This window comes from Microdochium trichocladiopsis, assembly GCF_020744255.1.
Source record: "Microdochium trichocladiopsis strain MPI-CAGE-CH-0230 chromosome Unknown B0I36scaffold_6, whole genome shotgun sequence".
Taxonomy (NCBI): Eukaryota; Fungi; Ascomycota; class Sordariomycetes; order Xylariales; family Microdochiaceae; genus Microdochium; species Microdochium trichocladiopsis.
This window is the reverse complement of record NW_025763549.1, coordinates 496,474-511,602: the sequence shown is the minus strand read 5'-3', so window position 1 is coordinate 511,602 and position 15,129 is coordinate 496,474. Positions and strand designations below refer to the sequence as shown.

Here is a 15,129-nt window from a genome sequence, read left to right as displayed (position 1 = left end):
GGGTGGCCGGTCTAGGCATGGGTCCTATCTGACGGTTTCCCTCGAGACCTCTTGCCGAGCGATGCTTATGTGTACTTTTATGCAAGCATATAAATATCTGGCAATCTCGCGCTGTTCTTGTCGCCAAGGGGAGGTCGAGACCACCGCCCCAACGAGAGTTCCTCCTGAGTCCCATCGACAATAGCATCAAACATGACTGTGCAACACGACTCCGACATGCAGTTGTCCAAGAGCGAGAAACGACCGGACGATATGGCTGCGGTCGGCGCGTTGGAAGACACTTCAAAGGGTGAAGCGTCAAATGGTGAAGTGTTTCAAGTCAACGTCGATGGCGTCGAGTTCCGGACCGTCAGCTGGCAGCGAGCCACGGTTGTGTTTCTTAAGATCAACTTTGCCATGAGCATTCTCGCTATTCCTGCAGCCATGGCTGCTCTCGGCTCTGTTGGAGGCTCCTTGGCCGTGGTTGGCTTTACAACTTTGAACACATGTAAGCCATACTCACGAAGGAACCATGATGCATCCCATATGAGTCGTTCGAGTTTGATGGAGATGCGCTTTCGCTGACTTCTTTTCCTTCATGCGTTTAGATGCTGGCGTCATTCTCGGTGATTTCCGCAACAGACATCCCGAATGCCATAGTAAGCCATACTTCCCGCGAGCTCGTTCAATCACAATCCGACACTGAATGATTATAGCTTTGGCCGATATGATGGCGTTTATCTGGGGCCGCATTGGTCGAGAGCTCGTAGGAATTCAGATGATCATTACCCAGATCTTGATTTCCGCTGGCGGCATTGTCACGGCGTCTGCTGGTTTCAACGCGTTGAGCAACCACGGGGCATGTACGGTCTGGTTTGCCTTCGTGTCTGCCGTCATCATTACGGTCTGCTCATCGATCCGCACCTTTTCACGTCTCGGGTGGCTCACGTGGTTCGGCTTCGCCACCTTTGTCATTGGCGTCTTCGTCTTTACGGTGGCGGTCTCGCAGCAGGATCGTCCTGCAGCCGCCCCACAGACAGGCGACTTTGACCTGGGCTGGAAGCCTCTCGCTTATCCGTCATTCGTTGTCGGCATGCTGAATGCGGAAAACATTTTTATTAGCACTAGTGGCTCTTACATGTTCCTCCCCGTCATCTCGGAGATGAGGCGCCCGCAGGACTTCCGCAAAGCCTGTATCACGGGCGGCTTCATCGTGGGCGCCATGTACCTCTCCTTCAGCCTCGTTATCTACCGCTACTGCGGCATGTGGCTCTCGACTCCAGCCTTTGGCAGTGCCGGCCCCCTGTTCAAGAAGATCTCGTACGGCATATCTATGCCTGGGCTCCTCATTGGCGTCGGCATTTACCAGCACGTGGCGTCCAAGTACCTCTTTGTCCGTGTGCTGCGCGACTCTGCGCACCTCCAGAAGAACAGCTTCACACACTGGTCGACGTGGCTTGGCATCAACCTTGTCCTGGGGTCCTTGGCTTTCATCGTCGCCGAGGCGTTGCCGATCCTCAACTACCTGCTCGGCCTGACTGCTGCTCTGTGCGCCGCGCCTTTCAGTCTCATATTCCCGATGCTCCTCTGGAGGTACGATTACAAGTCAGCCCGCACTGGCGCGATCAAGGAGAAACTCCAGAATGGCTTCAACATCTTCGTCATGACCCTGGGCTCCTTTATGGTTGTTGGTGGAATGTAAGTGAAGCAGACCCGTTCGCATTCTTGCTAAGATCAAATAGGCATAGACGGTTGACGATACTGACTGGACTTTATTGGCATAGTTACGCGATGGCCATGGCGATCAAGGCTGCCTTTGACAGTGGCGAGATTGGAACCGTCTTTGATTGCAGGGACAACTCTGGCTCGGTCTGATGGAGGCATGATTTTGTGGGACACCACCGGGGCTTAATCCCACAAAGTCGTTTGCAACGCACTCGACGGTTAAGGTTCCCTGTGCGAGCAACTGCGTTTCAGCACACAAGACGGACCCGTTTCCATAGAAACGCATGCTTTGGTGGTGTCAAAACGTAGGCTGGAATTGTCTGTAGAGTATTGAGAGGAGAGGTTTCTCTTGTGATTCGGCGGACGAATGCAGGCCATGGGCGAATAAATAACGTTTTGCCATTGTCAATATTTATCCTGCTCATCCGGAACTGATACACGGCAGGTCGCCTGGTGTTGAAGCGCCAGGCTGACAAGTGACTATATGCTCGAGAAGAGTGTGTTTTCCAAGTGATGAGCCCTCCGATATTGGGGCAGAGGAACGATCAGAGACTGCAGGGGCACTCCACATCTTGCCTGGAAAGTGCGCCCCAAAACCGAGCAAGGTGTCAGAATTTGCAGCTGAGGACTCTCGTCGTATGGCGTAGGCACCATTCCGGGTTCACTACAAATTGCGACTGCAAATGGTAGGCGTGGACGCGGACGTGTAAGAAGGAAACGCACCCGGCCTCTGGCGGCCGTGGACTTGTCTGCAGCATTGCTTCGTCCAGTTGCGCACTTTGGCCAGGATATGGACACGGCTACAATAGGAAATTGTGCAGGGGTCTGTTTTTCGCTGCAGGTACCAGAGATCTGACAATCAAGACATGAATGACCTGTCACAGCCAAGCTGGTGGTGCATGGGGCCACCCTGGTGCTCTGCAGCACACGGCCATCGCTACCAGCTCTCCTCCACAAAGTCGTAGCTGCTGTTTCTGGCCCTGTTGATCTTTGCTGTTGTTGGTGGAGGAGGGTCAATCTTTGGACGGCGAGTTCAGAGATGTCAGCACTGTGTGCAGCAGCGGGATGTACGGGTGCGGACCCCGCGAGCCGAAGTCGGCGGGATGCACTGGGCCGCACGCTGCCGGCGGGCGGCAACTCTACCCGGCGCTCCCGGATAAAGCCCCGACCACTGCTGCTCCTACTAACACGCAGCGACCACCACCACCACCACCACCTGCCCCACGGACCGTTGCATAGGCCGCAATCCAGCAGCAAACACCAGACCTGACCAAAGACATGGAAGACCGGGTTCTCGCAAAGCCTGCAGACCTCTGTTGTCTCAAGGGCGCCATCCACACCGGCGAGCCGGTCGGCAAGATCGAGCAGATCGGCGGCGTCGACACCTACGTCGCTCGACCTGACCCCAGCCGCGCCAATGGCCATGTCTTGCTCTTCTTCCCCGATGCGTTCGGCCTGCACGTCAACAGCTTCCTCATGATGGACGCGTTTGCCGACTGTGGCTACACCACTCTCGGCGTCGACTATTTCTTGGGTGTAAGCAGAGATTCCGGCCAGCATCCTCTCACTTGAAGCGCCGGGGGCATGAAAGACTGACCAAGACGAGCGATGATGTCCCACAGGACGGGATCAGCAAATACTCGGCAAACCCCCTGACCGATCCCAATTTCGACTTCGTAGGATGGAAGACGAAACATCTCAAAGCCTCGGAAGAGATCGCGGCCAAATGGGTCGCCGACGTCAAGGAGCTGTACGGCAAATCCGACAGCGTCAAGTTTGCCTGCGTTGGATACTGGTAAGTACCTGATGGCATGCGCCCCAAAAATATCAAACCCGTATCCCGGAACCACTCTCCGTAGCTAGCAGCAAGATTGACCAGGAGCACTTGGCTTCCTTTGACAGCTGGGGCGCGCGCTTTGTCTGCCATCAGCTATCCGACCAGGGCATATGCAAGGTCGGCGCCGTCGCCCACCCTTCGTTTGTTATGGAGAGCGATGTCGACAAGGTCAACGGTAAGCACAAATACCACCATACGTGCTGCTCCTCGTGCACGACGATATTGGACTGACAAGAACAAAAACCGCCTGCGTCCACCTCCAGGCCCTCTATTCCTCTCCATCCCGAGCAAAGACAAGCTTTTCGAGCCAGCCGAACGGAACCGAATGGTTGAGATGCTGTCCGATGCCGACAAGCATTTCAACATGCAGATTTTCTCTCATGTCGGCCACGGATTCGCAGTAGGTGGCCCAATCTCCGGCCGGCCCGCCCTCCGCCTCTTAGGCCACTGGTCAACGAAACGCATTGTGCTGACTTGCAACTTCTTCTTCTCATAGTCCCGCACTCGTCTAACCGATCCGTATGAGAAATGGGCCAAGGAGCAGAGCTTCAAGAGCTTTGTTGACTGGTTCGACTTTTGGCTGGCGAAATCATAAAAAAGGGCGGTTCGGTCAAAGAGAGATGGCTTGAATGGGTATTAACGTTAAGCCATGGGGCAGTATCTTAGTTTCCCAAGTTCCTATGCTCTCAATGGTACGCCCAAGTCCTCAATGCTGTCAACCCATCTTGCGCAAAATGACGTTCCCATTGCCGTCAGGTTCCCCGCCTGGCCTTGTGATTGCAAGAGAAACCAGTGCAAACACACGCCACGCTCAACCGGCCTTGAGTCGCCGAGTTTACGAGAACAGCAACCGTCCTGACACAAGGATGGGGAATTTTCTCTCCCAGGCCAGCAACCACTTCTGACTCTTGATGGTATGAGCAGGAGGAGGCGCCGTCTTGTTCAATAAACTTCATCTTGCCCTCTGCCACAAGGACTTCCACAAGCGTCATGTTCCTCTCGATGACCGCCATCCGTGTTCTTGGACGTTTGGTCAACACTGGCCTCTAGGACAGCCAAGCTTTCCAGGCTACAGTCGGAGCCGAGGGTCTGCATTCTCAGCCTCTCGGGAATGGATGAATGGACCGGGCTGGCCGATACGCTCTGTCTGAAGTCGAAAGATCTGCAAAACTGGCCGATCCTGCAATCATGTAGACGGTTTGGTCTCGACCAAACAGAGCCGTGCTCATGAACAGAGGGTCGAGGAAAAGTACTCGTCCAGCGGCTCAACGTGGTACCTCAGCGTAACGGCAAGCCAGGTCATATATTTCATTAAGTGGAAAAAGCAGCACACATGCATAAAGTATGATCTAATGTAACCATTTCTCCAGCACCAGGCCCTTTGGTGCAACATGTCTCAATCCTCCTCTGCACGCCCTAGACATTAACCTCCTGCTTTGATTTGGACGCCCCCAGAGTCTGGTTCATCCTGGCGAGCGCCGCGTCCGCACTGTCCTTGATGTCGTGGAACCACAGCCAGTCGTACCGGCCATTCTGGACATGAGGCAGGATCTTGGCCATGTCGCTGCCGGCGTCTTCGTGCTGGAAAAAGATCAGCTTCTGCATGTCATACGCCTGTTCGAGCTGCCTCTGTGCGCGCGGCCGGCGCACCGCATCGTACGCCTCCATCCCGGCACGGATGACGGGCATGTCGGCCTCCCCCTCGGGCCCGTTGGGCTGCAGCTCGGCCATGCGCGCGAGCACGTTGGCCAGCACGAGCGCGTCCTCGAGCCCCTGCGCGGCGCCCGCGGCCTGGAAGGGCAGCGAGGCGTGGGCGCTGTCGCCGAGGATGCAGACGCGGTCACGCGCATACGTCGCCGTCTGCCAGTGGTGGAACAACCCCCACTTGATGGGCTTGGCCTTGCGCAGGAGCTGGCGGAACCGGTCGTCGAGCTTTGGGTCTGCAAAGTCGGCCATCATGGACTCGTGAGTGACGCGCTCCGTCACCGCGTCGGGCAGCTTCCACCCGTCCTTGTCGTCGGCCACGACCAGCAGGTAGTTGAACTCGTCGCCCTTGCTGATGCGGTACGTCACGCAGGCGCGCCGGTCTCCAAAGTAGATCTTGGCCACTTCCGTCCGGTCTCCGAGGATCGCCTCAGCCTCCTCGATCGGGATCACCGCACGGTAGACGTAGGAGCCTGCATAGACGGGCCTGACCTGCTCCGGGTGGGTCTCTCCGAGGAGGTGCGCGCGGACGGTGCTCTGGATGCCGTCGGCGCCGGCAAGGATGTCGGCCTCGGCTGTCGTGCCGTCCGAGAACGTCAGCACGACGCCCTCGGCCGCCTGTTCAATCTTGTCCAGCCGCTTGGAGAACTTCACATTCTCGATCGGGAAGAAGCTGGTCATGACGTCGAGGAGCGCCTTGCGGTGTGCCTGCGTGTAGAAACCCTCGTGTCAGCTCACTCTACCGTGATACACACACACACACACACACAAGAAGGGATGGGCTAGACGTACCGATTTGCGGACATAGTTGGGGTGGCCCCAGCCGCAGTTGCTAGCCCAAGGCTGTTCGCGGCCTGTAACAAGAATTAGAACTTGATGACCCTCCTCCTGACTCTGAACAACACGAGGCAGCGGAGAGAAACGTACCCATCCCTTCTTGGACCAGGTGTCCTTCGAAAAACACGTTTTGCGCATCCGCAGGCTTGTTGCCAACGCAAATATCTTCATAGAGTGGCCGGAAGGCAGGGTCGATCAGATCCATGGTCCGCGTGCCATTGGGAGCGAATCCGATGCCGGCGCTGGGAGGCAAGGAAAGTCGACGGTCAGCGCCTCTTCTCGCGTGACAGGGGCAAATGAACATTGGACTAGGACATACCCGACGGCTGAATACTCAGGAGCTTCTTCGTACAAGGTGAAGGAAACGCCCTTCTTGTACAAGGCCATGGCCAACGCAAGGCCGGCGACCCCAGCGCCTGTTGGGAGATTGTAAAGTCAGAGACTGGAGGCGCCCGGGCAACTGTAAAAAGTCGAGACATGCTACTCACCGGCAATCGCAACATGGAATTGTTTGTTGGCTGATGGAGACATGGTTGCAGGGTTACGCAGGCTCGCGTCTGGGAGATGATTGTATCCCGCTGCGATGCCAGGGCAAGTCTCCAGGGAACGACGGCTTTTCTTTTCTAGGCCAGTTGTTCTACCTAAAGGGAGACGGGTCTCACGGTGTCAAGGACATTTTCGGGGCCAGGCGGCAGTGGACGAGAACGCCTGCTCGCATCTGCGCGGCCGCACTCTGCTCGCGAGGGCTTATCCTGGCACAGCCTTGTCCTGCCGCGCTTGACCCCGAGTCCGGCGATCCTACCTACACACAGGCGGCGACGCTGCCGCGCTGGCCCCACAGTCGTATCACGATGGTGTGAGTTTATCGCCGGCGGGATGTGGTCAGGGGCGATCCCGCGGCAGGGCCGACGGCAGAACCGGCGGCCGCCTTATCATTCACTTTTGCCACACAGGGCAGGCTTCTCCAAATCTCCCCCAACAAGCATCTCCAATTCTTCCCCACCTACCGTGGCTCCGTCTTCGGTCCATGCGCAGTGTCCGGTGGTTGCAGCTATGCTGGTCTAAAGGACTGGCAGCGCCGTGCCGCTGATCCCGGCGGACGGCCCAGACATTGGTAGAGGTGATCCCAAAGCGCCGAAACACCACACAGCCGACCATGGTCATCAAGGAGAGCAACAAAGCGCCCGCAAGGCCATGGACAGACGTCGTCCAGGCCAAGCGAGCAGAGCGAGATGCCCTCGTCGCAAAACATCACGCAGGCAATGCGGGAACCGACCTCTTGTCGAGCGGCGGGGACCCCATCGTGAACGTGGAACAAGTGACAAGCCTCTTGGCTGCAGGCGACATCACTGCGGAACAACTCACGCGCGTCTACATTGCAAGGTAAGGCCTTCTCTTGCCACCGGGCAGAAGTTTGTGCGGGTGCAGAGCTAATCTGTTGACTGGGGCACATCTCTAGAGCCTGCGAGGCCCACAAGAAGGTAGATGCTCCTCGTCGTGGAGCCATAATGGGGGCAAGAGACGACCATTGATTTTGACCTTGGACGTAGACAAACTGCCTCACCGAGATAAACTTCGACAATGCCCTAGAGCAAGCCAGACGCCTGGATGAGTTCAGGCAAACTCATGGCAAGCTAAAGGGGCCTCTCCACGGAGTTCCCATGTCGTTCAAGGACCAATTCAACATCAAGGGCCTGGACACAACCATGGGCTATGCTGGCCTGGCTTTTGCCCCGGCCGGCTTGGACTGTCCTTTGATCGAAACCTTGGAGGGCCTCGGCGCTGTCATCATAGCCAAGACCAATCTACCCCAGAGCATCATGGTCAGTAAGGGCGTCGAGGACACATCCGACTGGTGTACGGGAAAGAATGCTGACTTTCTCTTGTGCCTTGCAGTGGTGTGAGACCGACAATCCGCTCTGGGGACAGACGACACATCCCGCAAATCCAGCTCTCACATCAGGAGGCTCCTCGGGTGGAGAGGGGGCCTTGCTAGCCCTCGGTGGCTCGCTGGTCGGGTGGGGGACCGACATTGGGGGCTCAATCCGCATCCCAAGCCACGTCAACGGGCTCTGGGGCCTCAAGCCGACTGTAAGCGTTCCTGCCATCTCTTGGGTGCCGCACCGGATCTGCTGACGAGTGCAATCGGCACAATACGTCAGAGTAATCGTTTGTCATACCGGGGCGTCGAAGTGACGCAGGACGGCCAGCAGCATGTCCCCTCGACCATTGGGCCAATGGCCACCTCTCTCGACTCCCTGGTGACCACAACCAGACTGGTGATCGAGGCGGCGCCGTGGACTATTGATCCGCTGATTCCCCCGATCCCTTGGCGCGAGAGTATCCTGCAGGACGCGGCTTCGAGGACCTTGGTCATTGGCCTAGTGCTGGACGACGGCGTGTCCAGGGTGCACCCACCCATCCAGCGCATCCTCACCGAGCTTGTTGCCGCGCTGCAGGCTGCGGGTCACGAGGTCATCCCTTGGGACATCAGCTTGAACGCCTCGTGCATCGAGGTCAACGTGAGTCTACGATGAACCCCCCCACCCCCCCCCCCCCCCATTTGCTCCCGCTTTATTCAAGAAGAAGAACGGATTATCCGGACGGGCAAGCAGAGCTGACTCGGACGGTGGCGGAAACCTCCAGGACGCATTCTACTCGGCCGACGGCGGCGAGGACATCCGACGCGCGGTCGAGCAGGGCGGTGAGCCGTTCGCCCCGAAGACCCAGGCGTTCGTCGACCGCGGCAAGCCCATTTCCGTGTATGAGTACTGGCAGCTCAACAAGAAGAAGGTGGCCAGCCAGCGGGCATACAACGACATGTGGCAGCAGGCGCGCTCGCCCACGTCGGGCCGGCCCGTCGACATCCTGCTCATGCCGACGATGCCGCACACGAGTACGCCGCACGGCACCTTTGGTCGCTGGACGGGGTACACGAAGCTGTTCAACTTCCTCGACTACACGGCGCTGACTTTCCCGGCGGGCGTGGCGGACAAGAGCAAGGATGCGGCATATCTCGATTCTGGGTACGTACCACGCAACACCCTCGACGAGTGGAACTGGAAGCTCTACGATGCGGAGCTCATGGATGGCCTCCCGGTAGGCCTACAGATCGTTGGCCGTAAATATGAAGAGGAGAAGGTCCTAGGCGCAGCACAGCAGATCCAGAAGCACCTGTAATGTTATAGACAAGCGTATATATAAACATCAATTGGCCTTTCTTGGACAAACTTTGCATCTCTGGAACTTGGGTAAAAAGTCATCCACGAGCAGATGGACCATTTTCGCGTTAATCAATCTGCCCCAGGAGCAGCAGCGCGATACTATACAAAGGCGGAAATGGAACTGGGAACACATCCAAGAATATGTCACGTTATCCGATAACAGCCTCAAGAAGTGGGCTCGATGATAGTCCGGGTGTTCTTCAGGGTGTGCCCCGGGGCTAGGGTTCCCAAAGGGAAGCCGAGGAGCCAGCTTTAGCCCCTTTCGCCCATTCACACGCGGCAGGCTCCGGAACCCAGGCGGGTCGCGCCGGCACGAGTCGATAAACCACCTCCCCCCCGCGCCGCCGCCGCGACGCAGCGTCCACTAATACTCGGCATCTGCAATATATAGGGAACCCACCATACTTGCAAGCATTCTGCATCCATGGGCTACCAAGTGCTTGTCTCTCGGTTTCCGAGGCGGTGAATTTTCTTTTCTCCCGCCGCTCGTCTTTTTCCCGTGCCTTTTTATAAGGAGTCCATACCCCTCGCTCGTCTGACAAAGACAATGTCAAACCTGAAGCTTGATTCCACAGGCGGGGGCAGCCACGAATGGGCCGAGCACCACCACGACGCAGGCGAGCTCGGCCATCTGACAGGCCTTGAGGCGTTAGATACTGCCGGCCAGCCCCTGGTGTACTACTTTGGGGGCATCCCCTACGCACAGGCGCCGACTGGCGAGCGGCGCTTCCGAGTGCCCCAGCGGCTGCCCAAGGACCACAAATACGGCACGAGGGAGGCGCCGGGCCGCTTCGTGACAGGCACCCGGCCGTGCCCACAGCCTGCAAGCAGCAACACGCCGGCGGCCAGCGCGATGAGCGAGGACTGCCTGCAGCTCAACATGTGGGTGCCCGCGGGGCCGGCGCCAGCGGGCGGATGGCCTGTCTGCGTCTGGATCCACGGGGGGTTTCTGCAGGTGGGCAGTCCCAACCTCGGCCGGGACGCGCTGGTGCCGCTGCTCGCGGACCCGAGGTCGGCCGTCCGCGCAATCTTTGTGATGCCGGCCTACCGGCTCAACGCGCTGGGGTTTCTCGGCGGGTCGGCGCTCGCGGCCGAGGCGGCAGCGGCCGGGGAGCCCTGCGGCAACGCCGGGCTCTGGGACCAGCGCGCGGCGCTCGAGTGGACGCGCGACTGCATCGCGGCCTTTGGCGGCGACCCGGCCAACATCAGCGTCCTCGGCTACTCGGCTGGCGCGTACTCGGTCTTCCAGCAACTCGCGCACGAGCTGTACCGCCACGACGACGACGTGCGGCCTGGTGGCGAGACCGCCATCATCCGGCGCGTGGCCATGTTGTCCAACGGGCCCGGTGTGAGGCCCAAGTCCCTCGACGACCAGCAGCGCCAGTTTGACGAGCTGGCCAACCTGCTCGGCATCCCCGCGGACCTGCCCGCGGCCGCCAAGCTCGCGGAGCTGCGCCGCCGGCCCTGGGAGGACCTCGTCGCCGTGCAGAACGGCGGCGACGGCGCCGAAAAGACGATGCGCGAGTCCGAGTTCCGCGCCTGGGCCGACGGCGACTTCTACCCGCTCGAGACGCTCGGCGCCATCGCCAGCGGCGACTTTGCCGCCCGCATGAGGGCCCGCGGCATCACCCTGCTCACGGGCGAGTGCGAGCAGGAGCACACCGTCTACGTGCGCTGGCGGACGCCCGCGGACTCGTACGCCGCCGTGAACCAGCGCCTGTGCGCGGACTATGGCGACGAGGCCGGGCGCCGGATCCTCGAGCACTACTGCTGCGGGGATGGGGACGGCGGCGCGCTACCGGCGGGGTACAAGGACTGGCAGGACCTCTTTGGCAGGCTGTACGCCAACGTGCAGGTGCACCACCTCTCGCGGGGGTTCCTCGACGGCTTGTTCAGGGGCGGGCTCGTGGCCGGCCGGGACGTGCTGCGCTACCGCATGGAGCGCCGGGTCGCGTGCGTCGACGAGCGGCTGCTCCCCGAATGGGGCGTGACACACCTCAGCGACATACCCGTCTGGCTATGGGGCGCCGACTATGCCGGCGGGCTGACGGGCGAGGAGAAGGAGATGCTGGCCATCTGGAACCAATCCCTGGCCGAGTTTGTCAGGGGCGACGCGGTCGTGAGCGGCTGGGAAGGCACATCTGGCCCGCTGGACGTCCGGCGGTGGCGCAGAGACGGCGGGACAGATGTGTGGGAGGATGGAGAGCTCTGGGACCAAGGCGTGGCCTTCTGGAAGTCTGTCAACCAGCAGTGACTGGCAAGAGGGCAATCTTCATGCATGCACCAGGCGCCAGGAATGCATATTGGTTCATTATTTTTTTGTTTTTTGTTTCTCGCTATGCACAGATCAGAACTCTTATATATCTGCTCTACTTTGTACATCTTCACACTCCAGTTCTCTCCTTCACGCGTCACTCTGCTCATGAAGTTGTCTCGAGGATTCAAAGCCTTTTTACGTTTGGCGTGCTATATCTGATATCTGGAAAACAATCAGGACTCGTGGAGTCAAGAAAACGAAAACCCGTAGGCCACTCAAGGTTGTAAAGACATTCTCCAACTCCACACAAATGAGAACAAGACACGAAAAAAAAAGAAGCTCCATTCCCCCTCCTGCGCGCGGTCAAGCGCCAACCAACGGATTGAAGCTCTCGAGAAAGCGCCACCTCGTCTTGTTCTTCCACCCTTTCGCCATCCAGTCATTCGCGGGTTTCGGGTACAGCTCAATCGTGCCCCCGAGGGTCATGTCGTGCGCCATGACGGGGAATATGTTGTCGTGCGCGTCGGCGTCCATCATCTTGACAATGCTCTCCTTGGCCTCGGCCGCGTCGTGGTGCCAGAAGTCGCCGGGCACTGGGTCGAAGAAGGGCGCCTGGGGATCGTTGCGTGGGTGGATGGCCATGAAGACCTTGCCCGGACAACAGCCGGCGAGACCGTTCGGCCGGGGGTCGCGGATGCCGTGGATCATGTCGGGCATCGGCATATACGGCGACGGGCGGTACTCGCCGGCGTGGTGCGCAATGTCTCCGCCGAGCAGGATAAAGGACGGCGGGTCGGCTGTCGTGCGGGCCAGGGCCGACATGTGGCCGATGGCGTGGCCGGGCGAGTCGAGCAGGTAGAAGCTGCCGTCGCCGTAGAAGTCGATAGCGCGGAACTGCCCGATCTGGATCCTGGGCCGCGAGGCGAGCAGCAGGCCAGTGCCCTCGTCTTGGACAGTGGTGGCCTCGCCATTGAGTTTCAACGGTGACGTCGTCTTTGGCAAGTTGTTGTTGTTATTGTTTATGACGGGGGGAGCAGCGCTGTGCCCGTCAAAGTCCACCTCGTGCAGGCCCCGACCTTGCCAAGCCCGCGAGTCGACATGTGACTCCCAGTCAGTCGGGTGGCCCGGCATGACGCTCTCCCGGAAGCCGGGGCCGACAATCAGGTCTGTGGTCAAGGGGAACCGGGTCGGGTCGCCAGTATGGTCGAAATGCCAGTGTGACCAGATGATGGCGCCGACATCTTCGAGCCGCTCCCCGTTCTCGGTGAGGATGGTCGCGACGTCCTTGTCCACCTTGATGCCGAACCCGGCCTCCTTGATGCCGCGCACAAACGGCTCCGGGCTGTTTTCCCAATCCTTCCGCACGCCAAGATCGAACAACAGCGTGTCGTACTTTGTGTCGTCAGTGGTGCTTCGGTGCCGGACCATGTACGAGTACGAGAGGCCATTCATGATCTCGAAGCCGGGCACAATCGGGTCCACGAAAGCTGCGGCCGGGAAGCCGGTCATGAAGCTCGTCGTGTCAATGATGTAGACTTCAACGGTGCTTTGCGAGGCTGGAATGTGCAGATCGGGCGGTGGCCGCGCCGCAGTGTTCTGTACAGGCTCCATTGTTGAAGAGGCTTGCGGCTCGAAGATGTCAAGATGAAAATAAAGATGATTTGGCAAGTTCTCGATGGCAGTAGGCCTTGCTGGGTCGCAGTGAATGCCCTTCTCCCGGGCTGCCTCCAGGACTCGCGAGAGTCCATTCACCGACTTATACACCCGAGACCCCAACTTTCCCAAGGAGCCATACAAGCTCAGGAGATTGGGCGCCTGAGATCCAGCCAACGGTCCGGAGCAAGGGCAAGGGTCAGCACTCACTCACCGCGTTCAGTGCCGTCGTCTGTGCGTCGCTGGGGGCAAGCCGGGGGTAAGTGCGGGGGAGCCGGGTTGATATGGCCACCTCAGAGATAAGACGGGGCTCCGGATGGAAAACCCGAAATGAATTGCAAAGTCGCGGGATCTTGTCGCGCTGGCCCCCACTTTAGATAAGAGACACCCCGCCCGGCGGGGCCGTCTTCCGCCAGAGCGTCCGTCCGTGCCTGTCCCGCAAAAAGACACCTTTATTAAATCCCTATCCGACTTGCCCCAATCGGCTAATCACTGCAACTGATCAGAAGAGATTGGATAATGGCCAGTGTAAGGCTTAATCTATTGATTTGGACCACCGGATCTCAGCACGTGAGCCCGGGACCTCTACTCTGTCGCGGCCCGCTCTCGGGAGAGACCACCACAGAGTCGTGAAGCGCAATGGTTGGCCGAATACAGTTTCGTCTTGCGCGTCACGCAAAGATACTTCACGACCGAGTTATTCCAATATTACAGGACGAGATATACACAAGACAGCATGGACCACACACCCTTTGCCCGTAATTGTCATATATACGCATGCGATCCTGAAGAACAGTCGAGGCTATGACCCATCATTATTGTGTCTCGAGAATCATGTCTGAAGTTTCCGGTCGTCGGGCAGGCCCTGGACCTCGTCTTCCGTGAGGACGATCCCAAACACGTCAGCCAGCGCCTTGACGCGAGCCTCCTCCGTCTTGCACTCCGCCTCCACGCTCCGGGTAGCCCCAACTTGCTTCCTGATGGTGTCCACAAAGAGAGTCAGGTTGCCCACGACGTGCTCCTCAGACTCGTCCAGGAGCATCTTGGTGCAGGTGACGTAGCGGGTGAAGAAGGAGCGCGGGTTCGTCGACGTGAACCACGACATCATCTCGTAATCCTGCGGGAGGAACTCGGCCTCGGTGAAGCAGTATACCGGCGTCCACACATTGTCCGCGGGGCTAGACTCGGAGGGGCGGTAGCAGCAGTCGTAGCACCACAGCAGTGGAGGCCCAGGTCGCCCTTCTCCTCCAGCGGCGGGAGCAGAGGCGTAGGACTCGGCAATCGGTCGCAGCTGCAGCCGGATGAGGCGAGGGGCAATGCTGGTTGTCTCGAACCCGTCGCGCAGGGGGATGACCATGTTTGGCCCCATGGAGCCCATGCCCACGTCGACCACGTGCCACTCGCTGCCGATGCGGACGAGGTTGAGCATGTGGTTCCAGCCGTCGTACGTCGTGCTTTGGTGCTGGCGCACTTCTGGGTACGGGCTCATGGCGCGGGAGACGCGGCCGCCGCCGCTGCGCACCTCGTAGCCGATCGACCGCAGCACCGCGGCCAGGAAACTGTTCTGCTCCATGCAGCGACCGCCGCGCTTCTGGCGGACAATGCGCTCAAAGAGGGCGACCGGATCGAGCGTAACCGTCTTGTGGGCGGAATAGTGCAGCACGAGGTTGTCGAACGTGACGCGGCTGCTGTGGTGTCTCACAATAGCCTGCAGCAGGGGAAGCCCATACTCAACAGTCCCGGCTTGGAGCCCATCTTGAAGCACAATCGACTCAAGGTGGGACTGGGGCAGATCAATCCGTTCAAAGTACTCGAGCAGCTGAGCCTTGGTAAACAGCGGCCAGTCTGCCTTGTCCAGCGCGACCTGCGTGAGGGAGGTTGGCGGATCGGTAGAACCCATGACTTAGATCTGC

The 15,129-nt window shown here is 59.1% G+C and overlaps 7 protein-coding genes across 7 annotated transcripts; 4 read left to right on the top strand and 3 right to left on the bottom strand.

Moving 5' to 3' along the window:
- Window positions 1-216: 216 nt before the first annotated feature.
- On the top strand, window positions 217-1,854 carry B0I36DRAFT_374619 (transmembrane amino acid transporter protein-domain-containing protein; the record flags this gene model as incomplete). The annotated part of the gene is made up of 4 exons (XM_046160294.1): window positions 217-487; window positions 588-638; window positions 696-1,677; window positions 1,764-1,854. The coding sequence occupies 4 exons, from the start codon at window positions 217-219 to the stop codon at window positions 1,852-1,854; spliced, it is 1,395 nt and encodes a 464-aa protein (XP_046011212.1).
- A 1,080-nt stretch (window positions 1,855-2,934) lies between these two features.
- B0I36DRAFT_422777 (dienelactone hydrolase) lies at window positions 2,935-4,199 on the top strand. The gene is made up of 5 exons (XM_046162218.1): window positions 2,935-3,240; window positions 3,327-3,499; window positions 3,607-3,716; window positions 3,805-3,941; window positions 4,038-4,199. Exons 1-5 carry the CDS (start codon window positions 2,983-2,985, stop codon window positions 4,134-4,136), a joined length of 777 nt encoding a protein of 258 aa, XP_046011211.1. The 5' UTR covers window positions 2,935-2,982; the 3' UTR covers window positions 4,137-4,199.
- A 636-nt stretch (window positions 4,200-4,835) lies between these two features.
- Window positions 4,836-6,770, bottom strand: B0I36DRAFT_422776 (monooxygenase). The gene is made up of 5 exons (XM_046162217.1): window positions 6,571-6,770; window positions 6,402-6,498; window positions 6,173-6,324; window positions 6,038-6,099; window positions 4,836-5,953 (listed from the first exon to the last, which is right to left on the bottom strand). The coding sequence occupies exons 1-5, from the start codon at window positions 6,611-6,613 to the stop codon at window positions 4,958-4,960; spliced, it is 1,350 nt and encodes a 449-aa protein (XP_046011210.1). The 5' UTR covers window positions 6,614-6,770; the 3' UTR covers window positions 4,836-4,957.
- A 468-nt stretch (window positions 6,771-7,238) lies between these two features.
- B0I36DRAFT_374616 (amidase) lies at window positions 7,239-9,262 on the top strand (the record flags this gene model as incomplete). Its single annotated transcript, XM_046160293.1, has 6 exons — window positions 7,239-7,465; window positions 7,542-7,563; window positions 7,633-7,905; window positions 7,979-8,173; window positions 8,245-8,604; window positions 8,729-9,262. 6 exons carry the CDS (start codon window positions 7,239-7,241, stop codon window positions 9,260-9,262), a joined length of 1,611 nt encoding a protein of 536 aa, XP_046011209.1.
- Window positions 9,263-9,853: 591 nt separating this feature from the next.
- On the top strand, window positions 9,854-11,704 carry B0I36DRAFT_384548 (Alpha/Beta hydrolase protein; the record flags this gene model as incomplete). The annotated part of the gene is made up of 1 exon (XM_046161010.1): window positions 9,854-11,704. One exon carries the CDS (start codon window positions 9,854-9,856, stop codon window positions 11,558-11,560), a length of 1,707 nt encoding a protein of 568 aa, XP_046011208.1. The 3' UTR covers window positions 11,561-11,704.
- On the bottom strand, window positions 11,691-13,319 carry B0I36DRAFT_324743 (uncharacterized protein). Its single transcript, XM_046154152.1, has one exon. It carries the CDS (start codon window positions 13,172-13,174, stop codon window positions 11,927-11,929), a length of 1,248 nt encoding a protein of 415 aa, XP_046011207.1. The 5' UTR covers window positions 13,175-13,319; the 3' UTR covers window positions 11,691-11,926.
- A 729-nt stretch (window positions 13,320-14,048) lies between these two features.
- B0I36DRAFT_245826 (N-hydroxyarylamine O-acetyltransferase) lies at window positions 14,049-15,116 on the bottom strand (the record flags this gene model as incomplete). The annotated part of the gene is made up of 1 exon (XM_046150188.1): window positions 14,049-15,116. The coding sequence occupies one exon, from the start codon at window positions 15,114-15,116 to the stop codon at window positions 14,049-14,051; it is 1,068 nt and encodes a 355-aa protein (XP_046011206.1).
- Window positions 15,117-15,129: the final 13 nt, after the last annotated feature.

Bases quoted from the DNA above. Each gene is read 5' to 3' on its own strand.
- B0I36DRAFT_422777 (XM_046162218.1), top strand. From the start codon at position 2,983: ATGGAAGACCGGGTTCTCGCAAAGCCTGCAGACCTCTGTTGTCTCAAG. The intron at 3,717-3,804 runs GTAAGCACAAAT...GTCCACCTCCAG, and splicing joins CGATGTCGACAAGGTCAACG to GCCCTCTATTCCTCTCCATC. The intron at 3,942-4,037 runs GTAGGTGGCCCA...TTCTTCTCATAG, and splicing joins ATGTCGGCCACGGATTCGCA to TCCCGCACTCGTCTAACCGA.
- B0I36DRAFT_422776 (XM_046162217.1), bottom strand. From the start codon at position 6,613: ATGTCTCCATCAGCCAACAAACAATTCCATGTTGCGATTGCCG. The intron at 6,499-6,570 runs GTGAGTAGCATG...ATCTCCCAACAG, and splicing joins ATTCCATGTTGCGATTGCCG to GCGCTGGGGTCGCCGGCCTT. The intron at 6,325-6,401 runs GTATGTCCTAGT...CTTGCCTCCCAG, and splicing joins CCTGAGTATTCAGCCGTCGG to CGCCGGCATCGGATTCGCTC.
- B0I36DRAFT_324743 (XM_046154152.1), bottom strand. From the start codon at position 13,174: ATGGAGCCTGTACAGAACACTGCGGCGCGGCCACCGCCCGATCTGCAC.